We start from the raw sequence: 27,668 nt of genomic DNA on the forward strand, positions 1-27,668 counted from the left end.
AAAACAGTTTGTGTATGTGTGTATTGTCACAATCGGTGATAGGGCGCTTTCGATTTAAATTCACTAAACCGATCATTTATTAATATATATACATACAAAATTATACTTCTAAAATTGTACATAAATTACAATTGCATATAAATTAGATAATTATTTTTTTCACAAATCATCTTTTGAGATATAAACGACTGAACTGGGTGAGAATTAAATACATTTTACAGAGCGTGAGAGAAATAGTTATTCGCAACACGTAAACAACGACAGCAACAAGAAGAAACAGTTTTACGCCCTAGTATACCTTGCTATCGGGTTCTGTATTTGTTCCTGACTATCATTCATTACAATTTAGGTCACATATGGGGTTAAGTTTAATAAATAAGTAAGGCTAATCACGTCTCCTGGTTACTTAACAGCAGTTTGAAACCTGCCGTTTTAAGAGAGCACCTTAAGTCTGCAGACATATGTAAATATAGCAGTGAACCAACCAGCGAGCCTGCACATCCGTATAAATTCAGCACCTTCACAGTAGCTACAGAGAAACATCTCCGTTTCAGTGACTCACGGGGGACAGCATAAACACAGCACGTCTAGCAGACAAGGCTTTCACCCTACCAGCAATGCAATTAACGTCTTCATCTTGTCGGGGTATTGTATCATTACTGTCTGTAGACCATTTGGATGTTTACTTATTACTCACCACATACTAAGTATAGTCTTGCCATAGCTGCGCAGAGCTGGCAGCCAGCTGCAGATTGTCTCCTTGTTCTCAGACACAGAGACTTGTGGAGATGCTCCATCACTCAGCAAATTATATTTTGAATGCTGAATTGCAAGCCAGTGTGCTACCAGATTTGTTTTTTTACTTTGTGATTTAAAAGGTAAAGATCACAATTAATAAGACTTGGTTTTGCTGGAAAGAGTAAGCATAATATTTGCAATATTTTTTGTGCAATTCTCCCCCCCCCCCAACATTCAACTCTGGGGAAGAGTCAGTTTTAAAATGTGTAATTATTTCAATTCTGCTCGTTTAAATAGTTGATAATTTTCTATGATAACTAAACGAAGATAATAAAGTACACAGAGGAGAAAGGGAGTAAAGCCATCTTAATGAAGGAGGAAGGTGCCAAGCCGCTTGTGCTTTCATCAAGCAGTTTGCTGGTCTGTGTGCTAGATGCATTTTGCAATGCGAGCAGCTCGCTGTCCATCAGCAACTGACTTGTGCCTGAGAGGCCTTATCAAGGTCTCAGGGCTAAATCCAGAGAGGCCCTAAAGCCCTCGAGGTGGACACTCAAAAAGGCGCCACAGAGGGCAGTGCTCATCACAGGGGCCAGCCCTGCACTTTAAGGCCATGCATGAATCACAGCTGCTGGCCCTCAGTCTTGAGGTGGTGGACTGCGTTTCTGCAGTGCTTAAACAGCACTGGGGCCCCATTCAGTCAGCTGAGCTCTCAAAGCATTGTAGGAGCTCATCTGGTATTTGGCAATAATATGTCATGCAAATATATACTGACACATATTGTCGGTGATCAGATTAATCCACAGGATGGCAGAAATGCCATAGCCAGATGATGAAGTTTTGATAACCACTGTATTAATACATTATTACATACAGGAAACAATGTAAAACGGCCTACAGAATGCTGCAGGTTTTTCAAAATGTAGATAACTAAATTTATTACAAAAAAAGCAGGAACATTGCAAGTTTTGTTTTTGTGAATTTCAAAAATCGTTTATTCAGTGCCTTGCAAAAATGGTGGAGCACATATTGGTTACAAAAAGACTCGAGTTTCACAGGATGTTACTCAATCACCAGCTCTGGAGCAATCAGGATCTGAAATTTCATATGTATCTACACTGTCTTTATGAAGTGGGTCTCTGTGGATCTAGACTACTCACACAGGAAACAGGACCAAATGGAACTTAACTGGAATTCCGTTTCTATCTAGTGTAGGATTTTTTAAATAGCTGGAATAAAAAAACTTTTAACAAATTTTAATCTTTAACAGTATATAGTCTAGGGGCCATGTATAAAAATTATGGATTTTTGTATTTTTAAGCCTACTTTTTCCTCTTGCCTTTTTATCCTGTATAAAGTGATCTGGAATGAACAAGAAGAATTTTCCCTTGATGATCACATTTTACATACCGATGATCCCATTTATTAATTTTTATAAAAGTCCTTTAGGGGGCTAAACATTGAATTATTAAAGGAATCACACAATTATTCTTTTGACTCTTTCATTAGAGTAGTTCTAATTCAGGAAAATCTATTTTAGTTTCACTCTTTCACCTGTATATATATATACAACCCATATACTGCAAAAAAGTGCTAGCTAAAATAGAATAAGAAGTACACTATTTTTTCCTGTTTCAAATTCATCATTTCTCTGATTTATCAGTTCTTTTTACTGTAGAATAAATATTTACTTTTTGTAAATTCTAAAAACTTTTTTTTTTGCCTTTTCTGCCTCTCAGTATCCAACATGTCTGAAACTGAAGCAATATACAACAACAAAGTTACACAAAACGTAGCTAAAACTGGTTAAATATACCAATGAAGACATGAAAAAAAAACAATGCTAAACAGAAAAACAAGAAAACAACATGAGAGACAAACATTTCATGTAAAAAGTTCTTTTTATATGGATACAATTAAAAACCCTGCCTCTTTCACCTGGTTCAGCCACCCCTGGAAAATATGTGCCAGTGGCTGGAGACAGAGGTCTGTTCCACAGACAGGGTCAGCACCACTCTCTTCTGCCTGTCTCTTCAGCATTACATAGGGAACCACAGAACACCAGGCAGCCTCTCTCCAGACTCAGTCTATTTGTCTTTTGTTTTGTAATTTATGCTTATAAGCAGGATGGTTGTGTGTATTCAGGGGAGGGGGTGTGTGGTACAAATCGTCCTCTTCTGGCAATTGCTATAGCGCCACTCTATGGGATGGTTGGGCTCCTTACTTCTTGAATTGTGTGATGTAGCTGTTCTCGATACACAGCACTATGTAGGAGCCTGAGCAGCTTCTGGGAGTCTGCTGCAGGAGCTGGCCGGCCTGCAGCGAGGAGGCCAGACCCAGCACAGCGCTGTCTGCCGTCCGCCACGTCTCACAGTAGTTATCCATCTGACGGTGACCCTTACCATCTGAGCCATGCCAGATCATCTTCTCTGGCCTAGAGCACAAGGTGGGGAGAGGGGAGGAATGACACCTAGACATTTTCTATATTTGATTTACCAGTGATTCCTCACACATGGCTAGACAGTACAGTGGAACAATGTGCATACATGAAGATTCTTCAGGTATTCTTGTGAGACCCCTCAAGGGTCATACGAGGACAGCACTTTTCCCCCCCGCAAACTACCTTTGGTTTGAAGGCATGCTTAGTGTCCATAGTGATTTGGTGCTATTATTTACCAAGCTTTATAGTAGTAACTATAGTAACTATATATGTTACTATTAAATCAACTGTATGAATATGTATAGCTTCATACATGCTTAATAGATGTACAGTTATAATCTGGCAAATGATGAACAAAGTTTCTGCTCAGCTCTGTGGTAATGTCAAAAGTGAGAGTCTTACCAGGCGCTGTCCCTCAGTATATCTCTACCGTCAAATGAGTAGATAGGAGTATTGCTCTTCATCCTGCCCTCTCCAAACAAGGATTCCCAGCTGTTGAACAGCAATTGGTCCTGCAGAGGATGGAAATAGCGGTGAGTTATGACTGAACACAGACGACGCCTGAGTAACTCACACTAGAAAGCTGGGCACACACACCCATTCAGCACACGAAGGGACTTGAACTGATCAGGAGAGTCAAGAACATACTGCACTGTGCACTGAAGTTGATAAACGTTGATTGAAGTTAAAATAGCTAGATGCTCTAACAAACTGGATGCTCTAAAAAAACATGGGCTCCCAAGCCCTACATTTGAATAAGTTAATGTCTTTTAAATTGCATTTTAAGCCTGAATTTGAAGCAAAACTTTGGGTCCCTGATTCTTATCAATGGTGCAGTGTTAGGAGCAGAAGCACCTTAAGGTTGATGATGGGCAGCGTGTGTCTGTCAGACTTGCGCACAATGCTGTAGAGGTCCTGCAGCTTGGAGGACAAGAAGGCCCTGAATGTGCCCTTCAGGCCTGCAGCTCGTGCCTGCTGGAAGCACAGGAAGTCGGCTCCGCGGATCCCCCGCATGTTACCCACCTGAGGGCTGTTCAGGGCGATCAGGTGCAGCTGTCCAAATAGCATAAAAGACAATTCCAGGCAAAACAGGATAAAGGACAATTGGTTCTACTGAATACATTGTTCTCAGAGGTTTAAGTATGTCCTGTAAAGGACAGTTCAATGGCATGAGTCATTAAGTAAAATATTCATAGTAATCAGATTGGATTACTCTGGTTGCTTTCAATATTTTTTGCAGGGTTGCATATCAGCACTTAGAAAGAACTACACTATGCAGTGATGCCTGATGGCTTGTGAAAGAAAACAACAGAATGAAAATCTGTATAGTGAGCTCACCCCTGGTCCTGATGTATGCATATGTCCCTCAGGCTGGTGGACGGGCAGGTTGGGTCTGCGGGCGGGGGTGACAGGGTACCTGTCCGGCTGCATGGGGATGTACCTCGGGTCCGGCTGGGGCTGGTACCTCGGGTCCGGCTGGGGCTGGGGCTGGTACCTAGTGTCTGGGTGGGAGGAGTAGCGGGGGTCATAGCGGGGGTCCAGGGGGGCAGGTGGAGGTGGCTCCCTCACATGCTTTTCTGTGGGCTGCCGGGCCGGGGGCTCGATGGGTCGGCTGGCGGATTCGCTGTGGGCGAAATGCTCCGCGCCGCTACTGGCTGAGTGGCCCTGGGAGTAGTGCACCACCGGTGGCGGCTGCACTGCTGCCACTTCATTGTCCTAGACAGAGAGAGAGAGAGAGAGAGAGAGAGAGAGAGAGAGAGAGAGAGAGAGAGAGAGAGAGAAGAGAGAGAGAGAGAAAGAGAGACAGAGAAAGAGAGAGAGAAAAAGAGAGAGAGAGAAAGAGAGAGAGAGAGAGAGAGAGAGAGAGAGAGAGAGAGAGAGAGAGAGAGCCAGCAAGGCAGAGCCATATCTCATTATAGTAATGCATGTGTATCTGCTTTTCCTTTGATTCGCTGCTGGCTGCACATATCCAAAGGGTACAGATTTAGCACACTCTTCATTCAGATGTAAAACTGCTTACCAAATCTCTGTAGAAGGGCTTATAAACTCCAAGCTGGAAGTAAGAAGAATTTCATATTCAGGTATTCAGAGTCAAAGAAGTACTGTGCTGCTTGTATGTATTGGTGGATTAACACCAGAGTATTTCTTTTCAACGGTACACAAGAAAGGTCCATCTATTGCACTCTACCGTGACTTGTCTGAGGCCATCCCGCACTCTGATATAGAGCTCACTGTTCTCCACAACGTAGATGAGCGAACCCTCTGGTTGTCTAGATGATGCTGTCAGAATTATATCACGTGTTCTCAAAATCACCACCTATAAAATATTACAGGATATTACATGTAAATTGTAAATACACGGTGACAAATTTTTCCTATCTTAGATAGGACCCAGCTATACCACACCCTTGCCTTAGGCTTTCTGAAATGGAGGAATTTCTAGAACACTCATAATATTGTTGGACCGATGAACACAAAACTTTCAGCGAATTGCAGTGTAGTGAGTGAGTGTCCCTCTTACAGTACATACCTAACAAAACATGGGTGATATAAGATTGTTTTACAAGGGCATTATGTGAGTAATGAGCTCTGCTTGCATGCTACTTACACCACTGTTTTGGGCAGGGAGGCCAGGTGGACCCGGGGGACCAGGGGGGCCAGGAATCCCAACCGCTGTACGGGAAAAACAATCAAAAAACAACATTCACATGCAGAGAAATACAACACACTACAGACTGACTATGTGCTGATATAACAGATTTTTACAAGTTTTGGAAGAAGGTGTTTTTGACTCACTAGGTCTGTAAGCACCCGGTAGTGAAGGGGAACCGGGAGGCCCTGGAGGTCCTGGTGGTCCGGGGTTTCCTGGACGGCCATCATAGCCAATGCCAGGAGGCCCTGGTGGACCCTGTGGACCAGGGGGCCCTCTGATAGAATCTCCTTTAGGACCCTGGAAAAAGATTATGATCAAAGCAATCATCAGGATGATATCAGACAAGATGTGTCAAAGTCCTGTAGTCTACAGTTTAGCGGTTTCCTGTTTCTGACTCACTTCATGCAATCGAATGCCTTCATGATAAGTTGCTGAATGCCTTCGAATGCTTTCATGATAAGTTGCTGAGTTGAGGCATGTCTGTTGAAACTGTAGCTAGGTCTGCAGCTTTCAAATCTGCAGTCTGTCACTCTTGTATTAAAGTATGTAAGGATTTTTCACCAAACCCGCTCCACGAGTTCTTACAGGAAGTCCAGGGATTCCTGGAGGGCCTGGTGATGTCACACCTCTGAAGCGCGGGTCATAGAAGCTGCCACCTGGCTCTCCTTTATCGCCTTTCAGTCCTGGTTCCCCGTGTTCACCCTTTAGTTCGCTCTATAAACACACACACACACACAGCACAAACACACATTCATTCAGTACACACCGCGCCACCCAGCAGTTCTAAGTAATAAAGAGAAAATGAACTGACCTTCAAAGTGTAAATGTCAAAGTTGCCTACAGAACAAACATCAAAAAAAAATGTAATTATTATACAACATACTATGTTAATCAATGCCATTAATTGTTGGTTAATACTACACATGCTTCACAGGATTCTTATGGATGGCTTCACAAACAGTATCAAGAGTTTCATATTTCCCTTAAAAATTCTAATTATGTTACTTTAATGTATTTTGGAAACCAAATTTAGATTGTAACTGCTCTGAAATAACTGAAACATTGTGGTTTCACCTGGTGGTCCTGGAACACCAGGGGCTCCACGATCTCCTTTCTCTCCTTTCAAAGCTGTAGGAAGAAATAAAAGGTTAAGAAGTTAGTTGACCAATGAGCAGTGGTAGCTCAGCTGATTATAACTCCTGACACCCGATTAGGACACCTGTGACTCAAGTGACCATGAATCCAGTCTAAGCTACCACCACTGTGAGCAAGACACTGAACTGCCAAGGTGTCCCATGTTAACCATCTCTGCCTGCCTCATCAGCTGGACAATCCAATATGCATAAGTACTTTAAAAAGCAGTAATAACTAACTTAGAAATCATTGGCAGGTTAACATTAATGGCTGACAGGTATTATCTCTATCGTTACAAGTCTTAGGCAGACAAGTATCGCCTTCTATTTTAAGAGATTTGCTTCTGGCTATGCTTTTTTTTTTTTAACAATATAAAAATTAGTGTGAATATACCAGCCAGCTCACCTGGGTAGCGTCCGTTATCTTCATATCTCTGAAATGAAGGGCAAAGAGATTGGAGCCTAAGTGTACTGTTTCTGCTTTGAAAATGAAGATAATCAATCCTGCACCTCTTTGCTTGTTCAGCATGTAAAGTGCTCTTAGCAACTTTTACGCATGAATTACACATGAATCAAATATATAGAAAAAGTACATACATTGAACCTGTCCAGAGACAAGGTAGGCCCTGGGGGACCAGGGGGCCCCGGAGGGCCTGCTGGGCCCTTGAAAAGACACAGAAAAGACACCCTTAGGAACAACAACAGTTCACTTGGAAAAAGAGCAGGTGAGAATACTGCATACTCTACAAAATTTGTCCTCACAGGGTAGCCGTATCCAGCACCTGAGCCTGGTTCACCTTTTTCTCCTTTATATCCATTCACTCCTGGCCGACCCTGAAATGACACCACATGGGCACTTAGCCAAAACTCATGCTAGCTGAATTATTTCTGCAGTGGAAAATTCAGGCATGTTGTAATGACAGGTTTCAATATTCTGCTTTATTAATGAAGGACTCACAGGCCTGCCTGGCATTCCGATCTCACCCTTCATGCCAGGATGTCCATATGGCCCCTGTGCAAGTCCACAGCCAGAGAGACAGAGTCATTAGACAATGAAGATATAATTGCATCAAACTAGAGAATTGTGATACCAAAATATATAAAACCCACCATAGGTCCTATTGGTCCAGGAGGTCCCCTCTCTCCCTAAAAAACCCACATTAAATAGTCTAATTTTAAACAATACGGAAACATTTGCATTTCAACCAGAATCGACAGCTTACAGTAACAGTGAGAGAACACTGTCTAAATCGGACAGAACACTGTTTGGGGCTGAAGTATGTACATTTGTCTTTAGTTGTCAAGATCACAAAACAAAAAACCCATAGCTGCAAGGAAACTAATATGTTGGTTCAGAAGTTCATTTTAGAATTAGTTAATGTCAGATTTTAAGGCGTCACCTTGTGACTGGCCAGTCCACCGAGGTAAAGAGGGCTTCCGTCAGGTCCAATAACCAGACCAGGTTCTCCTTTCTCACCCTGCAAACACAGAATACCTTCAAATTGGGTAGCTTCATGGGCCCCTTATAAAATATCTCTGATATATTTTATACTATACTGTGATGCATACTTTATGCGCATGTGATTCCCCAAGAAATTAGGAATTGACAACATTGACACCCACCCAAGAAATACAGGATTCAGCTCATGTGAGAGTGACTGACCTTAATGCCGTGGCCTGGGGGGCCAGGGTCCCCTGTCTCCCCCTTTGGTCCCACTGGGCCCTTTTTGAAAACAATGGCCTCATGTAAGCAGACACCCTTCACTGACTGATGTCACAGTTTTAAAGGGTCTGTACTACAAATGCAAACAGTTCAGCAGACACACTGCACTTACTGGGAATCCAGCTTGGCCAGGGATGCCTGCTACACCCTGAAAAGAACAGCAATGTGCCTTATTAAAACAGACATGCTTCACAACATTCACACGAAGCATGTTCCAAACTTCTTGTTTGGTGGGCCAAGAAAGAGCATCAGAGTATTGTGCCAAAGCCCCCAAATACAGAAGAACTGTGAAAAGATTCCTTCAGAGTCTCATGTGACAGCATGTCTTTATGAGAGTGTAAATTGGAGCTTAGCCTTACTTTAGCTTGTCTAACTGCACAAGCATCTCTCAGATGGAGGAAATGTTCATAGGCATTCCTCTCTCTCTCTCTCTCTCTCTCTCTCACACACACACACACACACACACACACACACACACACACGCACAAAGAAAAAAAAGGGAACATCTGAACACCTGTTTCAGCTCTTACTTACCATGGATGCATTGGCAATAATAACAAGGTTGAAAAAAACAAAACAATCTGCCAAATTGGTAAGTGTTCAGTGAAAAAACTAAGATGGTATTTTTTTTAATCATTGCTTATAATATGACTGTCACTGAACAAATCTGAAAGTTAAGACTGCAATTATGTGCAACAACTGCAAACAGCTGGTAGTATCATGATGTGTCTCTATTCTCTGATCCAATCACTTTCCTGCTCAATTTCTGTGTACCACATTTGTAATTAATACATAATACTTCGTGTTTAACCCTTTACACTCCAAGGAACTACTGATTATTCCAAAGTCTCATTTCATGTTCTTGTTAAATCTTTTCATATTTCAATGTAGTTACTGACTACTTCTGAATAATATGTAGATACTGAATAATATGCCCTATTATTAAATAAACCTTTAAAAAGATAAGGGTTTAAGAAGGGATTTAAAAAGATAAACAAATATTTTTTAGATAGGATAGGAAACCTCATAGTCTCATATGGTCAAAAAGACACTAACAACAGTATTATGCTGGGGAATAAACAAGCAAACAATTATTCAGCACTCCAAATAGGTATAACTGAGCGATGGAACATAATACTAATTCTTATTATTAATATTACTATTACTTACATCATCAGAAGGCTGAGAGATGACTTGTCCTGGAGGTCCTGGAGGGCCGGGTGGGCCTGGAAGGCCGATACCATCTCGGCCCGGCTCACCCTACAACATGAGTACATCAAACCGCTTGCACATCAGCCACTTTCAGGTTCTTAAAGGTTTACGATGCGTGGAAACATCTGGGGAAATACTCACTCTCTCTCCTTTCTCTCCATGGTCACCTTTAGGACCCTACAGGTAAAACCCAAACCACATCAACATCAGTGATCAATTTCATAATGTTCATGGTAGTGATATACAGCTCCAGGAAAAAAAGCTTGTTAACCTTTACCCCAAAACATCCCAAGACAGCACAAGAAGGGGCCCACAAATCACTGTTTTCCTTGGTCCTTAATAGCCTGTGCCCATCCAATCCAGCCCAAAAGATTTTTTTTAACCTGAACTCACCTGTGCACCCCACAGATAAAACTGAGTGTGAGTACTAGTCAGGGGGAGCCATACATCATCAGAGGATGACACACACAGGACAAAAAGACGGGCCGGCTAGCTTTGGAAGGGCTGTAGTACCTGTTGTCCTTGAAACCCGTCAAGCCCTGGGCGACCCTCCACTCCCGGAGGTCCTTCGCTGCCTCTTTCTCCCTTAGGACCAGGCAGACCTGACTTGCCCTGCAGATCAAAAATACACAAAAACAAAAACATTAGAAAAATATTTTGAATAAACATACAAGAAAGAAAGAAAGAAAGAAACAAACAAACAACTTACCGGGAGACCTGGAACTCCAGGGGGGCCCTGAAAATGAATTAAGAGTGTCTGTCAATTTAACTATAAAAAAGTATAAAATGGGAACATTATTTCCACACTGGACACTAACCTGTATGCCTTCGGGCCCTCTGACGCCAGGTACACCACCGAACATGTTTACTGCAGAGCCCTCCATGTCATCCTGAACAGAGTGAGATCGCAATCTCATACAAGCAAAGGTGTGGAGCTCAACATACAATGCAGCCACCAATTGAGCAGATATTTTATGACTGTGTCTGAAGTACCAAATGATATCTGATTTTGGGTCAGGTGGGCCTGTTCTCTCCAAAAGGACTCAAAGCAAAAGGATGTCCATGTTGATCTCTCAAATTATTTCTCAACAAAAACTGAAGACTGCATTACAAGTTCACATTACGTGTTGTGTGAAAAGCTGTTGCTTTCTCGTAAAGGTGATGCCATGCTTTTTAAACTGCTGTTACTCACAAAGCCAACTCGATAGCTTGGCCCCGGGGGTCCTGGTGGTCCAACGGGTCCCATTGGTCCCGGAAGCCCAGCGAGCCCAGTCTCTCCTGGTTTACCAGGAGCACCAGAAGGCCCCTGTGCACCCTTTAGGAATGCAGGAAATGTGTGAGAAGAGGGAAATATTAGATCTTGGGTATCAACAAAGCTTTAGGTAGTTACAATAACCATATTTAACACAAACAATATTCTGAAAATATTAATGGAGAAAGTAGTATAAACTGGGTAATGTAGGAAATCAGAAAACATGAGTAATAAGACAAGTGGTGGTTAGAGTAAATAAGCCATGGTAAGAGGAAGAAACACCAGTCTGCATCTATTCATGCCACAAACCACACAAAATTTACAGCCCGAATATAACAAATGTAGCAAGTGAAGACACATGTGATCAAATTTTTAAATACACACAAAACCATTCTGGTTTCTTTACAGTTAACTACCCAGCATGATGAGATCAAAACCATGCTCGCAAAAATATCTAACACGCTACAAATCAAGTTCGCCCCAGAATAACACAGCTGTACTACCTGCCATGATGAGGGGGGTTATCAGAGGAGGATAAGGGAAAAAAAAGGACTAGCTCAAAGAAAGCCTGAAGAAAGTAGAAGCTTGCTACAGACACAGGAAAAATCCTGAAAGGCACTGCAGAGATCTAACGGGACTAAAGCAGCTTTAAAAGTCAAAAGAGGCAAAAACCATAAGATTTTGGTTATTTTCTTTAATCCCATGTCAAAAACCCCAGCATACGGTTGTCTATGACTGCTGTCACTGAATACCACATTCTAATACATTGCTAATGCATCGTGAATGCACCACTCTGAAAATACATGTGCATCCCAGAGTGTTGCAGGAGTTTGCATCAGAATGTGTGTGTGTGTGTGTGCACAGGTGCATCTGTATGTGTGTGTGTGTGTCAGTGCACACTAACCTTTTCTCCCACTGCTCCAGGTAAGCCAAGTTCGCCAGTGTCACCCTGCAGAGAGTGACATCAGTCATACATGCGAGTGGCACTTCTTAAGGCTCACAGGAGCAGAATTAGGACTGCCATGCAGTTTGAATCTCATATAGGATTAACATTATCATGTCTATATTTAACATGCAAATTCTTCCTATCCATGGAAACTAATGATGTAAATGCACAGCTCTTCAGAAACTGGTAGGGGGCCTGAGATTAAGTTGCTAATCCACTCCTACCTTCTCCCCTTTGAGGCCAGGTGGGCCTGGTTTGCCATCAGCACCTGGTGGTCCAGAAACCCCCTACGAAATAGAATGTTCAGCCACTTTAAAAAAAGAGTGTGGTGTGTCAGAAAATGGAGGAGGCTTGCATATATCCAACAGCTAGGAATGGCTAGCACATTATGCAGCATAACATGACATACTGGTTTGCCAGGAGCCCCGTTGTGTCCGGGTTGACCAGGTGGCCCAAAGCCACCCAAAACAGCAGACATCGGCGCACTAGTGGGACCCGGCAGTCCTGGAGGTCCGGGAGGGCCAGGAGGGCCTGGCAAACCTGGCAAACCCTATAGCATAGAGATGATAAACCAGAAATGCACAAATGCACAAAGGAATGACATGTAAAAAGCACTTTTTAGCAGAGTCAAAAGATAAATGAGATCTGTACATACAATAAGATATGGACTGTACTTGAAGCACCTACCCTCACACCCTCTATATCCATAAAACCAGAGCCTTCCATGTCCACAAATGTCTGGAAGTGAAACACAGAAAATGTATTACTAAAACATTCATATGTGCATGTTTAGTGGGAAAATTTCAAAGTGGACCACTAAGTCATTGCCTGACAGTGAGGTACTCACAGGTCTGTCTGAGCGGGATAGGGTTCCAGGGGGCCCTGGAGGCCCTGGTGGTCCCCTTGGTCCTGGGTGACCTTCCCCCTGGTCACCCTGAAAATGAGACAGTAGTGGTGGATGGAAATACAAATGCTCAAATGACGATGTTTTACGCAGCACATATACTGTGTCATTGGATTTTTGTTATTGGATTCAGTTTTTGGTTTTGAACAGAGGCTGAATATAAAGAATCAATGACCATTCAATGAAACTTTTTAAAATTTGCCGCACTTATGAAGGCAAAGGTTTTTCTAAACTAGGCTTTCAAGCACACTTTCCTCACCTTTTCTCCCATTGGTCCTGGGTTACCTGGGATTCCCGGGAAACCTGGGGGTCCAACTACACCCTAAAAGTTTATGAGGCAGACTGAAGGTTATTGTAGTTTTAAATCATGATTATAGTTGTATATATAGTCCATTAAAAAGCATACAATGCAAAATCATTGTAAAAAAAAAAGCTATCTTAACAGCTTAACAAGTCAAATACATCATCAATAAAAATTTGTAATGACACTTTCCTTAATGCTTGGAATGGGTAGTTTAATCCTAGAGAGCCACAGCACTGCATGGTAGGATACTGCATGTTTCTAGGTACACTACAACTAATCATCAAGGCGTTGTGTTGAATCCAGAAGAGCACTAAAGTGAGTAGTCCTGTGACCAAGCAGTGCTGTGGGCCTTTGATTGTACAACTCTGTACTAGTCCTAATGCTGTGTTAAACAGTCTAAACTGCAGATGACAAGGAAAAGCATCCATTGAAAATGGATGAAGAGGGAAAAGAAGATGGTCATTTGAAGAGTGAGACATGCACTTGACCCCATGCTGGAATGTGTTCCATTATGGAATGCATAACATGCGGGAACTTACTGCTTTTCCATCTTCGCCAGGGTCACCCTATCAAAGTGCAGATAGAACATTTATATAGCACTTTTGTTCAACTTTATGACCAACAGTGTCTGAGGCACACAAAGCATTATGCTGAACATCTCAAGGGCAGAATACAATGTGCTTCCATCATCTGTACTTGGAGCTACATTAATTACATTTTCCGGGCATGGTACCAATGAGTATTGACAAAACATGGCCTCTTTTGCGATATAAATAATGAATACCACAAATATGTTTACATATTACACAAACAGAGCAGTGTCATACTAGCTGTGGTTAAGATCGTTCTTCAATAAGAGACTAAGAGAATTCAGACTGCCCTCCAAGGTACTGCAGAACTTCTACACCTGCCCTATCGAGAGCATCCTCACAGGGAACATCACAGTCTGGTTTGGGAATAGCACCAAGCAGGACAGACAAGCACTCCAAAGGGTAGTGCTTTCAGCAGAGCGCATCACTCACACGGAACTTCCTGACCTGCAGACCATCTACTACAAGCGGTGCCAGACCAAGGCCAGGAGGATTGTGAAGGACCCCACCCATCCCAACAATAGGCTGTTCTCTCTGTTGAGGTCAGGGAAGCGCTTTCGCTCCCTGAAGACCAAGACAGAGAGACTGAAGAGGAGCTTCTTCCCACAGGCCATTCGGGCCCTGAATCAGGGAAGCTGATAAACTGTGGGGACCACCACCACCATGTAACATAACTGTATATATATTCAATAACTGTATATATATTCAATTACCACCATGTAACATAAAAACTGTAAATATGTCTTTTTACAAAATGGATCTGTACATTCTGTACATTGTGTACATACATACATACACAACCATATACATTGTACATTGTGTATATAAACATAATATACATATATTGTGCATACATTGTTAATATATTTTTGTACATATATAGAATATATATTCTTCTATGCACCCCTGTTTTCTTTTTCCTCAGTTTGGACAGAGCACTCTCAACCATTTCACTACGAGTTATACTGTGTATGACTATGTATGTGACAAATAAACCAAACTTGAAACTTGAAACTTGAAACTTGAAAGAAGGGGCTTCATGCATTAGAAGACCTTTAAATAGTTATGGCTATTATTCTTTGCTGGTGTTCTCCACTTATAGTCCAGTGGAGGAAAATTATGCAAGGTTTTCCCCTGTTCCAGTACAACTCGGGTTAGGAAGCGCTTGGGATTCAGCTGATGTACTGTGACTGATTAATTAGAGAGGGTACATGCTAAATTTGCCAGCTCTGTGGGTACTGCATGTGTAGTACCACGATCCAGAAAAGCTCATTTTCATTAATGCAGTTTATGGTCCCTTATCATGTGGCAGAGGTGCTGATAATTGTGAATGATGCCCATTATTTTTCACCAAGGAATGCATACTTGACTAGTCAAAAAGGTCATGTAGAGGGCATGCAAGAATGCATAATAATTAAAAGCAAAGGTTTTCATGTTTTGGAATGGCTGTATGAGGCTAGGATACGGAGTGAAGAACCATTGAGATGTTTTTTGCAACTACTTACAGGTTCTCCATCAGTGCCAGAAGGACCAGCTGGGCCTGGGGGCCCCTGGGGTCCTGGTGGTCCCCTGGGTCCTGCAACCCTCTGTACTACAGACCCATCTCCTCTCTCCACCACACTGGCAATGGGCCCAGGCAAGCCAGGTGGGCCTGGTGGACCAGGCAGTCCTGGCTCACCCTTTGGTCCAGGAAAACCAAAACCTGCAGCACCCTGTAAGAAATATGGGTTTCTTGTCCAAGTGCATGGGGAAGTGCATTGTTTCAACATCCTTAGCATATACTGGACTATAAAGAGTACATTTAATTATACATTTAGGAAAAATCTATGAGAAGTCTATATATCAGTTTTGCTAAAATATACAGAGATGATATACATAAGAAAAAAGTCTACAAAGAAGATATGCTACACACTGAACATGAAGGATGCAGGCAGAGTATTTTATCATTGTAATAATGCATACACTGGGGGTCCCATAAGCTGTCTGTCATAACATACCTTCATTCCTTTCTCTCCTGGGCTACCCTGAGAAAGCATATAAAAGATAAATTACTATCTGCCACAGCCACTAGTGCAGCAGATGGTTAAACATTCTGACATCCCTTTTTTGAGATGAACCCTCCCAGAATATTTCCCAGGCTACAGGACTGAAAGCCTCAGTCCAAACGGCCCATCATCTCCTGGTGTGGTCCAATCTACTGTCCATTTACTTCAAACATTTACACAATTTATATGACCTTGAATAAAAACACAGTTTAACATTTAAAACATTTAAATACCAGGCTAGTGAATATATTATTTCACCATACTTTGTCTCCTTTGGTGTCTACTCCTGGTCCTGCCTTGGAGCCTGCATCTCCCTTGGGCCCCTGGGGGCCACGCTCTCCTTTGTCTCCCTTCTCTCCTTTTTCCCCTTTCTGTCCCTGTGTGCCACCCGAGCCTGTGAAAAAGCTGCAGTGAGACCCAAAGACAACTCGGCTATGCAACTGCTGCCGCCTCTAATGCTACTTTGATACCTTTGGCTTTGATGCCAAAAAAATAAATAAATAAATCAGTAAATAAATAAATAAATAAAAAAAACTAAATCAGTTTTCTAGTGCCTGAAAATATATGTGAACCTTGGAAAATATCTAGGAAAATGTGCCCCATTCTTTGAATTTATTAAAGACAATAATTACATTAGCAGAACAAACCAATCTTATTCCCATTCAACCCTAAAGGTAGCATGTTCCTTAAGGAGTATTTCATGCAAAAAAGCCAACAAGGCTAATGATGAAGCTAGATGTTATGCAAATGGAATCAGGCTACCTGTTCCTGACTGGCTTGCATTCATCATTAACTCCATTAGCTTTTTTGAGCAAACTACCCTTCATGAAATATGGCCTTCAGCAGAAGCTCCCTTAGCTGCAGCATCAGCACTACTTTTGAACAAACAAGAGCTAGCATAGCAATGCTGCGCTACATGCAACACGCATAGTCCATGTGACATGTGTTGCCAGCATTGTCTTCTTTCGAAGTATCTGACACTTCTGAAGCTCCAAAGCTTTGTCAGCATTTCATGCACAGCGTCATGTGGTCCGCTGAAGAACACCGAGCAGGCTTGCAGCAAGCCCCACGCTTTCTGACCCACCTCGCGGCCCGTGAGCTCCTGGCCTTAGTGATGCTGAGTGGAGTGTCTCATCAACAGTGGCAGGAACTCCCTGGCCATCCCCTCTTCTGACAGATGTATGCCGGAAGCTATCTGCTGAGCCTGATGCCTTGCCAGGATACAAAGCTGAGCTTGAAGTTTGCCGTGAATCTGGCGATGTGCCTGAGATTTGCCTGCTGCCATCAGTGGAACCAGAAATTCGCCTTTGATCTTTGGCTGAAAGTGAAGTTTGTGTTCCATCAGCCAAGCCAGAATCAGAATATGAGCCGGATGTTCGTTGAGAATCATCACGTGAACCGGATGTTCGTCTAGACTCCTCAGGTGAGTTGTATATTTGTTGAGACTCATCATGTGAGCCAGATGTTCTTTGAGAACCATCACCCAAGCTAGAGGTTTGACTGAAATCTTCATGTGAGCTGGATGTTCGTCGTGAACCTTCATGTGAACCAGAAACTTGCTGAGAACCGTCATATGGACATAAGCTCGCTGGGAATTAGCATGTGAACCAGATATTCATCAAGGGCAGTGGTAGCTCAGAGGTTATGGTACTTGACTAGTAATCAGAAGGTTGTCAAGCCTCACCACTGCTAAGATGCCACTTTTGGGCCCCTGAGCAAGGTCCATAACTCAATTGCTCAACTCTAATCATTTATAATTGTAATTTTCTATGGATATGTAAATGTAAAATCAAGAGTCCTGAGAAGTTCTTTCAGAACCCTCAACTGAGTCTGATGTTTATTAATAAACAAACCCACTATGGAAAAACAAAACAAAACAGAGAAACCATTTTGAAACTTAGTTGTGTTGTTTACTGAATGGTTATGTTCCAAATTACCATTATGAATTATGATATTCTGATACTACCTAATACTACACACATATAATGACATGGAAACTGTTTAAACCATTTATGAATCCGAAAAAGTGTGATATCATTATATTAAATTAAATTAAATTAAAAAAATTATATTAAAGGCCCATGTTCAAAATGTTTCTTTTGTTTCATGTTTTTCCTTTGATGTCCACCTACAATGTTTGTGCTGATTTATGTTCAAAAAAGAGTTTTTACATAACCATTTTCCAACCTCTCTTTATCTGTTTCTGTTACTATGCCTTTAAGACAGCTATAAGAGAAATTACATGTTCTGATTGACTGCTCTATATTGTGCCTGATTCAAAAAGTACTCAGAGATGAAACACGACTGAGAACTGCTGCTAAAGAGGGTGGGGCTGAACAGCTGTAGGTGGAGATATGTAACTTAATTTTTCATATGATATCCGAGAAACAGTGGTTTCAAATGGGATGTTTTTGCATTTTAGAGTCTATACATCAACTGTATTGGCTGGGGGCATTGACAGTGTGTTTTGAAACATTAACAATATTTACATATTACTTCAGATTTATTTATTTCAAAATGGGTTTTCTATGATAACAATTCTTTAATCAGACACAAACTCAAATCCAGCAACAATAAGATTTGGGGCCAACTTGTAGGATATCAAGTTGTCACTAGAGGGAGCTAAATACCGGAATATGCTCTCCAGACAGTTTTGGGTCATCCCATCATTTAAAAAATATAAAGATGCTGAAGATTTCATTTCCTTGACAACATTAATTTTGACAAATATAATAAAATCAATTAAAAAAATACCATTTTCGAAATTCAGACTAATTGGCAATTCTACAACTATGAACTTCCAAAATAAACCTTTCCCATTATATTTTGTCTTAATGCCTCTGAAAAATACAAGCAATAAAACAAAACAAACTTTCCAGATTACTCTCTAGGCTCTTAGGTTGCTGCAATAAATGTTTCTGTCAGGTGAAGTTCAGTGAGGCTTGTGGTGTCACAAATAGGTGTTTAGGCCAAACTGTGGGCTATGAGAACACTCACCTGTCTCTGGCAAATTCTGTATCTTGTGGGTTAGTGGTGGCTCCTGGATGGGTCTTAAGGAAGGTGTGGTCTACAGGTGAGCACAAACATGCAGAATGAGATTTCGTTCGCAGCCAGCCCTATAAAGTCTATACTGAAAACACACTTATGAAGCCTAACAGTGCTAATATTGAATCGATAGTTTTTGCAAAAATATAAATAAATAAATAAAAAACCATGAATTCATTCATAACCAGCTTTTTGCATATTCATCTCTCTGCATGTATATTTGCATTTCTTTTCATTGCAGACATTGTGTCTATAAAACACAACATAACTGAACAGTTTGTGAGTTCCAGTGCCATTGCTACCAGCAGCTTTGCACAGAGCATGACTCTAACTATAACAGAGCAGGTCTCCTCCCTCCCAGAAGGAGTACAGTGCTGTGCCTTTGGCTTCATGTGCACTCACATGCCTCAGTACTGATACCCTCTAGGGAGAGAGACACCACAACTACACCAAAAAGTATAACACTACTTATAGTAAATGAAAGCCACTTGGGCCATCATGCAAATGTCAGTAGGCCAAAGCACTTTCATTATTAGCCATGTCTGCATTTTGGTGTGAAGAATACTTTTAAACACACAGGCCTCAAATGGAATTATTCCATTAAACCCAAAGACCAAGTCTCAGAGCAGGAGTTATGACATGCACAGACAGAGATCGCAAACTTGTTTTATGGCTGACACAGGAGATGCCGTAGTGGGTCGATGGTGTGTGTTTTAGCCTGGAGAGAGCAATCAGGAGGAGGAATAAGGGCTAGGGCTCAGGGTTTGTGGACAAGGGTGGAGGAGGCAGAGTCAGGGCAAGGACCTCTGCCCTCAGAGCTATTGCTCTTTATACAGGAGAGTTTTCTTAACTGCTCAATGAGGCTTAGGTAACAGACAGCACTCTACCTCTGGCCCACCCTGAGCAGACACTGTGAGACTACAAAGGAGAATATGGGGTGAATCAGGTGACTGGAATATCGACATCTGTGCTCTGGGAGGGTGTCTCAACTGCTGGGTAAAAAACAATAATCAAAAACAGTGCTCCCCTCTGTTGACACACATCATTTGAACTGTTGCATGGGAGGACCACACTCAGTGGAATTTGGCTCATAACAAGGCAAGATTGCAATGCATGCATCAATCACTGACTCCTGAGTCTGGTGCTTATTAACTTGAGGAAGCCAGAGACACCAGCAGAGATGGACATGACCTCACGCTCATGCTCCTCTTCAAGCCACTGTACTTGTGCTTCTACAAATCATATTTCAAGTTCACTAAGGTAACTTAAAGAGATCAAACTATTGTTTGCTTTGTAGTCACAAGATGAAGCTTCCTTTTTCTAATTATTAAAAAAAAGCCACATGACTAGACTGCACAAAACAGCTTGCAGATGTAGACTCAGCAGACTACAAGAATCCACACCCATAAGGTCTTTGCCTCAGAAACTAATTTTATTTGTGTGAGTCAACATACAGATACATTCTGTATGAAACAAGTGGAGAAGTGCTCTCCATGGAACAGACCATGAATCAGGAACTAATCTCACTGGAAGACAATGGAAAGTGCACACAATCACTTTCTTATACCCAGAACCCTCTCCCTTTCCTTCAGGTGTTTGTTTAAACCCACCATGTATTATAGAGGGAAAGGAACGAAGAAAGTATGTCCACATTTGGTACCAGCTGCTGAGAGCTTTTAAACCTGCTTTATATAATGCTAACAGACTCCTGTCAGGGAAAAGTGAGCGCTCCCCTGACACAGCACGAGGATTCAAGGCAGGAGGGCTGAGACAGACCTGATCAGTTAAGCAGGCGAGGAGCAGACAAAATCTCCCCTTCTCTGAGCGTGCTGTACATTTACACTGAGGAGAAGCAGGGGGAAAAAAGAAAACATGGACAAAGCAGTGGCTGAGCTTAGGAAACACTGTCTTCAGTCCTGAGGAACCACCTGGTTCTCCCCTCCTCTGTGCTCAGACAGATGCACTGGGTATCAGGGGCTGAGGCTTCATTTCAGCCTCCATGTGGTCCACTGTCTGTGTATGTGGAACAGGGAACGAGAGGATGTTTTGTACATCATAAACTCAACCACATATGATAGTGTTGAACTGGGATTCCCTCCAGAAGATCTGTCAGATCTGAATCACTGCCAAAGCTCATACGGCCCATGCACTTTGGAAATAGCCTGAAGGCAACGGATGTGTGGTTGTTTGATGAGGCTTTGAGTGAGGAAATGAGATGTAGGGGTTGATCAGGAGAGTTGGAGGTTGCATGGTTACAAAGGAAATGTAAGCAATGCACTAAATATAATGAGGTTAAAAATGGAAGACAATACCGAGACTGTTGGCATTTCGTTATAACCACTTCCATCGTCACCCGAGGCCTGTGGAGGAGAGAGAGAGAGAGAGAGAGAGAGAGAGAGAGAGAGAGAGAGAGAGAGCGAGAGAGAGAGATTTTTCCAAATCCTTTGCAAAGAGAATTATACTCATTTCATCAGCATTATCTTGATAAGTTAGTAAGTTAGTGGTTCGAAGAGCTTTGCAGGACATATATTTCATTAGACAGTTTTAAAGGTTCACCCTATGGAAAACCTAGCTGGAGGTGAAGCATTCTTCTGAAATATATGAATGGATCCCATTGAACTGGTGAATGGATTTCAGCCATGGGGCTGATATTTATCACAGCCCACAAACATTGGCTGTGGCCCTTAAAAGACAGGCATTGGGTAAATGCAAACCCAGCAAAATGAATAAAATACATCACAGTACCACCCCATATGTAGTACAGAGTACTACCACTGGAGGGACAAGGCTGTGCAAAGACACTGTAGAGACCAGAGAAAGAAGATCTATTTTTTTAACTGCAGAAAAGTGCATTTATGGGTACTATGCCCACTCTATTTTTATTCTAATCTTTTCTTCATTGTTTTAAATTTGTTTTTTAAGTTTATTTGTGAATGACCAATGTGTATTATATAATGGTATATAATATAGTGGTATTTATATTAGTTAACTGCTCAAACACTTTAAATAAGACATAACAGAGACACAAATCAAGTAGGAGCAGATTTATCATAACACCCAGAGCTGCTTTTCCAAATACAGGTCAAGTCTGGTCATAGTCTGAAGAATCTGAACCAAATTCCATTGAAATCATAAATGATTTTTATGGCGTCATCTCTGTCAGGTAATCCTATAAAGCGAGTGAGTATGTGATTACAGGCACTTGTTACTCGCACTTTGGAACTTACTGCATCAGAGTCATCTTCATCTTCTTCACAGTGGCGTTCTGCTGCACGGGGGTCTCCAATCACTTTCAGATCTCCAATAATGCCCTAATGTACATTACACACACACACACACACAGGTAACAACACAGGTGTGACATGATTTATATCAGTGTATGAGTGCTGCTTCTAATCGGATGTGTTGGATTTTTGATTTTCCTGTCTTTACGTGCTGCATTGTGCATCCAAGTGCCATTATAAACGGCCTTAAATCAAATAAAAACATGTCTGATGTGCTTCGCTTCAGAAACATTTAACCCCAGAATGTGTTCACATTTATAGACATCATCACAGTTACCATCATATCTGTGATGCTACTCAGACAAGGATCCACCAAGCACAACATGACTCATAAAATCTCATAACCTGAACACATTTAAGATAGTTGCCCCACCATTGGATCATTTAGACCTTTCACAAAAGGATGGCAGGAAAGGGATACATTAATGAGATTTTGTCTTCATAACAAACAGCATCTCTCTCTCTCTCGCTCTGTGTGTGTGTGTGTGTGTGTGTGTGTGTGTGTGAATGCCCAGGGTTGGGGTTAAAGGTTTGGCCTGGGAATGCAGTCAAAGGGGGCTTTATGATGCCTTAATTGAGCCTTTGTGGTGTGCTGTGACCTCCTGTGAGAACCCCACACAGCCTCTGTCCCAGCCCAGCTCAGCGGGACCCGCATATCTGCCACGAATCCCCTCCCCCAGGTGCGCCCAACGAGAGCACTATGGCAGTAATCATATCCGGACTAATGAAGCCTGTAATTATGACGGGCTCCTGCTTATGGGGCCATTTCTCTCTAAGGCCTCCCCAGTCCACATGAAACAAGGTGAGATCAGAGGACTCATGTTGAAGCACATCCCAGCCATCTGCTGCTGAATGCCTATTGTCAAACCGCTGTCGTGCACAGACAGTGGAGCATTCCTGCAGGCCTGCACACCTCACTATGGCTATGGGCAGACAGCCGGCCAGCGCTACCATTGCTAATAAGTAACTGAGAGATACCCATCCTCAGTGATGATGTGGAGAAAGGAAAATTTACAGTGTTGTAACTTATCACAGAGTGTGTTGTGCAAGGCAACAGCATAGACCTGAAATCATAGTAATTTACTCCTGTTCAGGGTGTCTGGGGTAAAATCAGTCTGCGGAGGAAAAAGGCACTCTGTCACATACTTTTACAGTTCGAGGAACACACTGTGGTGCCTCTGCAGCTGGTAAAGAATCCCTTTGGCTGAGAGTCCAGTTGTTCCGATCAGGAAGGTCAGTCAGAGCCCTCTCAGAACCTCAAAGGGCCAGTCAGCACAGGCTCCACTGGTGCTATTCCTCCGTGTGCTGGAGAAGAGTGTCAGTCTTGACACAAAGCCCACGGCATAGCAGGTTACAGCCACAAATCACGTGGAGAATGGCTGAGCTTTAGGGCTGTGTCTTCTTTTGCTTTAAATTAGGTTCACTTCTTGCATGCCAGGCCCAAACCATTTCAGCAATTCTGTATTTCTTCTCAAAGGGCTCTTCTGTACTAAATGACCTCAGGCACCACTTCTGAGAGACATTCATATGATACTGCACAATTACATGAGCAGACTGTCCCTACCAGGGACCCACAGACCTCCTTTCAATAAATGTAGAGCACATGCGTGCAGTGTGACTGTGAATGTGACTGTGTTGTGCTGATTTCAGAGATAACCATGTAAAAGAACTCATGCAGAATACATGCTGCAAAACTTCTTTCTCATTTTAAAATAAGGAAGCTAAGGATTAGCTAAGAAAAGTGAGGGCTGTCAGATCCTATTTAATCAGTTATAATAGCTCCCCTGCAGGGTTGAAAGTGCAATTAACTCTTCTATTTATATAGTGTATGATGGCTCAACCTGTACATACTACAGTATTGCTAATTTAAACAATCAAATCCAGAATCATGACACATGCAGTGGTCACCATTTATTTCACATGCTTGCCTAGATTAGGACAAGCAGTCTGCTTTCTCCTGTCACATCACTTAATTGCCTACTACAGTTATCCAGGCTTATACGGTCTCTTGGGTTCCCTACATTCTGCTGCTTTAATTGGTATAATTGGAGGTTCTATCAGTCAGGGGCTGAACATACCACAAACTTGTCAGGATCAGCACCTCCAGCCTGTCCAATGAAGATCCCTGCTCCGTCCTCTAGCTCCATTTCATCCGGGGAGCGCTCAAAGCGGACAACCTGTGGATCCGAGTCGCAGTTAAGGTAGAGGGAGACCTGCTCCTCAAACACGCTGATGGAGAAACGTGTCCAAGAGCCCACCAAGGAGGGCACACTGAAGCTGGCTGCCTCATAGGATGTCTGGGAGTCTGGCTCTGTGTAAAAAAGTACGATGTTCTGCTTCTTGCCCTGCATGGCTGTCAGCTTCACCCCCACATACATGATCTTCTGGTAGGAGTCGGTGATGGAAAAGATAATGCCAGCTTTTTTGGAGGTGGGCTTCACGTTGAAGAGGAGTGAGAAGTCATGGAAGAATGGGTTGGGCAGATATGCGTGGGCCAGCTGACCCGTCTTGGAATTTGTACTGAACACATAGCCGGGGCTGTTGTCTGAAGTCTTGGTGACACCTTCGGGGAGAGGCTCACCGACCAGCTGCAGGAGTGAGATGCTATTCACTTCTGTGGAAGGAAACAGGAGTTTAATTTAACAGGTACATACTGCAAGATTTCAAAGGAGAACATGTTAGAGTTATGGTGGGCAGCAGGGAAGGATCAGATTAGTAATGCCATGGTATTAGGCTGCTGGACTCCACCTTTAAGGAACATAACATGGATGACAAACAAAGAGCAGAAAGTGATTAGAATGGCAGAATCTGCTATTAGGAAGTGTTCAGCACTGGCAATTTGTTGCAGGATTGCTCTATGACTAAAATTCACGGATCAGAAATGAGAAAGCATCTCTTCTAATAATAAGTGTGTAATTATGCTTGTTAGTATAAAGCAATTTATACACTCGTGCAAAATGTGAAAATCTTTCTTTCTATTATCATAAATCTCAAAAAGTTGCAATCTATATATATAAAAGATATACAGAGAGTATTATATATACACCATATATATAAAATGGAGAGAAATATGCTGGAACATTCAGGGGTGTAAACTGCACCTTAAAGGAAATGTTATCCACCCAACACCAGTGATATCAATCAACTGTATTTGGGAATAATGTTCAGCATTCAGATGATGTACTGTAGGTCACCTCAAGAGAGAGGTAAAACAAAAACTAGTCTGCCCACGCAGGCTTCTCTAAATAGCAGAGTGCCTTATCAAAACATTCCACATGACCTCAGAAAAAAAGGGCTGAGGAACAACCCTTAAGGTCCTGAGACAAATCCATTAATAAGATTTTCTAAAATCTAAAAGCCTCAAGGGTAAATTAAGACTACAAAAATACAAACTTTGTGTATAAGTTGAGAGGAAGGGGAATTCTGAACTGGCTAACAAGAAACTGCTTTACAAATGTCTGCCACAAATTTGAAACTGACAAATCGTCAGACATCATTACTATTATCAAAAACCTTGTTAATTCCATGACCAGTGGCAGCAGTGCAAAAACACATAAGTCTGTGTGATTTAAATGTGTGGCAAAAATTACAGTAACTAAGAATGTTTGATGGTGAACAGTATATATTTCCATATAAATATATAGAATCAGCACAAGCATGCCCCACTGACTATTTAGGAGGATTTCGTTTACCTGCACTGGAGAAAAGAACACATTTCATTTTTCTTTGTAAGTGATTGTGATGGAGACAGTTATCTAATGAATCTGTCCACACACTCGTTAGTTTAGCTGGTGACTGAGAAAATGAGACTAGATGCATTGCACATACCAATCACAGCCATGCTCCACTGATACAGCACTAACTACACATCTGGATTCATAAAGCCTAAACCCAGGGGCAGCCTGCACAGATGGAGCCTCTCACAGTCTCTTCCTCACTCATCGCCTACGTCGCACATGTCAAACTGAAGGCTGCCTGCCCTTAGCTGGCCAGCAGACATAAGTGTCCGTATCACAACACTTATGTTGGATCATTCTGGTATCTGTGCATGGCCTGACAAAAAAGCGACAGGCTTGCTGTGCTAACACATCATCAGGACTAAGTGATCATGAGGTCGTGTAACAGGCTATAAAACATTATGTCACTGTGTTCAGTTGTTCATGCTGGAATAACTTTTAGTTCAGAAAGCAGTACTGCATTGTAGATAATCAATTAAACTAAAACAGTACTTAATTAATCATTACGTATTGTTGTCCTGGGATACAATAATGGGAATGAGGTCAGCCTGAGCTTGCTGCTTTCATAGTACAAGAATAAGTGTTCTGAGTAATAACCACTCTGTTTAGCTTCTGATAACATGGTATTATTTAACAAACACAGCCGAAAGTCTTTTGACGATGTGTAAGTTCATTAAAAGGTGCAGATGGAAGTTTTGTTACGAGTGTAAACTCATGAGCAGAGGCGGTGCCTGTGGTTACACAGTTTGTTTGGGGGTAAAACAAAGCTGCCAAAAGACCACCGTCACATCAACGCAAGCATCATGGCCCACATGAGGCGTGACACATGCTTCGTCTCCAGCAGACGGGTCCCATTCAACCCCACGGTGCATCTTTTGTTGAAGCCTATGCACAGAAGGATTAAAATAAACAAACAGAAAAGGAAGTTGATGTCAAGCCCTGACAGGGTAATGATAACCCGAGCATGCACCTGGGGCTGCAGATGTCCAGGTGTTGCAGCATGAAGAGCAGAAGGAGAAACTCAGGGTGACCCAGGTATATGGCCAGAGTCACCCAGAGCAAAGCAGGAGGACCCTGTGACTTCCGGGGCAAAGCTTTAGAAAGAACACTGTAGGGACACCAGAGTCCTTGACTGTTAAATTTCTAATGGCAGGCAATGAATTGGAACAGCAGAATCCAGAATCCAGATTAAGAAAAGCGTTTGTTCTATGAGAGGAATACAGAGCCAGCTATTTTATAGCAAAGGCTGACATTTTCCAAATAGTATTTTTCACTTCTGTTAAGAAATGTACTATTATTTAATTCATAATAATAGCTATGCAACTGGCAAGGTGACGATGGAAGATGAAGATGAGGCCCATTAAAATCCAGATACAGTAATGAACAGCAATGCAGCACTCATCTCACAGACTGCGATCTCTCCAAGCATTGCACTATTTTACAAGAGGCAAAGGCCTTTAAAAGTTTAATACCATTGGCCAATGATGAGCACCTTGCCAATCGATGCCCTATTACTAGTCCCCATTTTCACCTCCAGACCAAGGCTCTGTGCAAGCTGTGGTCAAAAGCACAATACTGCTGTTCAAATGTTTGGACACCATTTACATTGGACAGATATGAGGGCTCCTCATTACCTTCATTTAAAGGATATAAAGTGAGAGCCCA

At 42.2% G+C, this 27,668-nt stretch overlaps 1 protein-coding gene across 7 annotated transcripts in view; it reads right to left on the minus strand.

The window, feature by feature from the left end:
- Positions 1-1,701: 1,701 nt before the first annotated feature.
- col18a1a (collagen type XVIII alpha 1 chain a) overlaps positions 1,702-27,668 on the minus strand; it is a 64,098-nt gene continuing 38,131 nt past the window's right edge. For 5 of the 7 annotated variants that reach the window (XM_081713411.1, XM_027005695.3, XM_027005694.3 and 2 more), the window contains 40 exons: positions 24,345-24,880; positions 22,210-22,293; positions 21,295-21,342; positions 18,935-19,004; positions 17,022-17,255; positions 16,201-16,331; positions 15,890-15,916; positions 15,398-15,604; positions 13,842-13,868; positions 13,258-13,320; positions 12,942-13,028; positions 12,782-12,832; positions 12,504-12,644; positions 12,319-12,381; positions 12,053-12,097; positions 11,089-11,211; positions 10,715-10,786; positions 10,606-10,632; positions 10,410-10,508; positions 10,038-10,073; positions 9,855-9,944; positions 8,797-8,832; positions 8,625-8,684; positions 8,362-8,439; positions 8,072-8,107; positions 7,920-7,973; positions 7,724-7,795; positions 7,559-7,624; positions 7,368-7,395; positions 6,903-6,956; positions 6,640-6,665; positions 6,414-6,542; positions 5,972-6,125; positions 5,784-5,848; positions 5,364-5,492; positions 5,196-5,228; positions 4,514-4,891; positions 4,031-4,228; positions 3,578-3,687; positions 1,702-3,169 (listed from right to left, as the gene is read on the minus strand). In XM_081713411.1, the coding sequence (XP_081569537.1) occupies positions 2,956-3,169; positions 3,578-3,687; positions 4,031-4,228; positions 4,514-4,891; positions 5,196-5,228; positions 5,364-5,492; positions 5,784-5,848; positions 5,972-6,125; positions 6,414-6,542; positions 6,640-6,665; positions 6,903-6,956; positions 7,368-7,395; positions 7,559-7,624; positions 7,724-7,795; positions 7,920-7,973; positions 8,072-8,107; positions 8,362-8,439; positions 8,625-8,684; positions 8,797-8,832; positions 9,855-9,944; positions 10,038-10,073; positions 10,410-10,508; positions 10,606-10,632; positions 10,715-10,786; positions 11,089-11,211; positions 12,053-12,097; positions 12,319-12,381; positions 12,504-12,644; positions 12,782-12,832; positions 12,942-13,028; positions 13,258-13,320; positions 13,842-13,868; positions 15,398-15,604; positions 15,890-15,916; positions 16,201-16,331; positions 17,022-17,255; positions 18,935-19,004; positions 21,295-21,342; positions 22,210-22,293; positions 24,345-24,880 (4,181 nt within the window). In that variant the 3' untranslated portion in view covers positions 1,702-2,955. The remainder of the gene's footprint in view (positions 3,170-3,577; positions 3,688-4,030; positions 4,229-4,513; positions 4,892-5,195; positions 5,229-5,363; positions 5,493-5,783; positions 5,849-5,971; positions 6,126-6,413; positions 6,543-6,639; positions 6,666-6,902; positions 6,957-7,367; positions 7,396-7,558; positions 7,625-7,723; positions 7,796-7,919; positions 7,974-8,071; positions 8,108-8,361; positions 8,440-8,624; positions 8,685-8,796; positions 8,833-9,854; positions 9,945-10,037; positions 10,074-10,409; positions 10,509-10,605; positions 10,633-10,714; positions 10,787-11,088; positions 11,212-12,052; positions 12,098-12,318; positions 12,382-12,503; positions 12,645-12,781; positions 12,833-12,941; positions 13,029-13,257; positions 13,321-13,841; positions 13,869-15,397; positions 15,605-15,889; positions 15,917-16,200; positions 16,332-17,021; positions 17,256-18,934; positions 19,005-21,294; positions 21,343-22,209; positions 22,294-24,344; positions 24,881-27,668) is intronic. The other 2 variants (XM_027005696.3, XM_027005692.3) reach the window with 1 other exon arrangement.

Source organism: Electrophorus electricus, chromosome 4 (assembly GCF_041902795.1).
Source record: "Electrophorus electricus isolate QZ-2024a chromosome 4, ASM4190279v1, whole genome shotgun sequence".
Lineage (NCBI taxonomy): Eukaryota > Metazoa > Chordata > Actinopteri > Gymnotiformes > Gymnotidae > Electrophorus > Electrophorus electricus.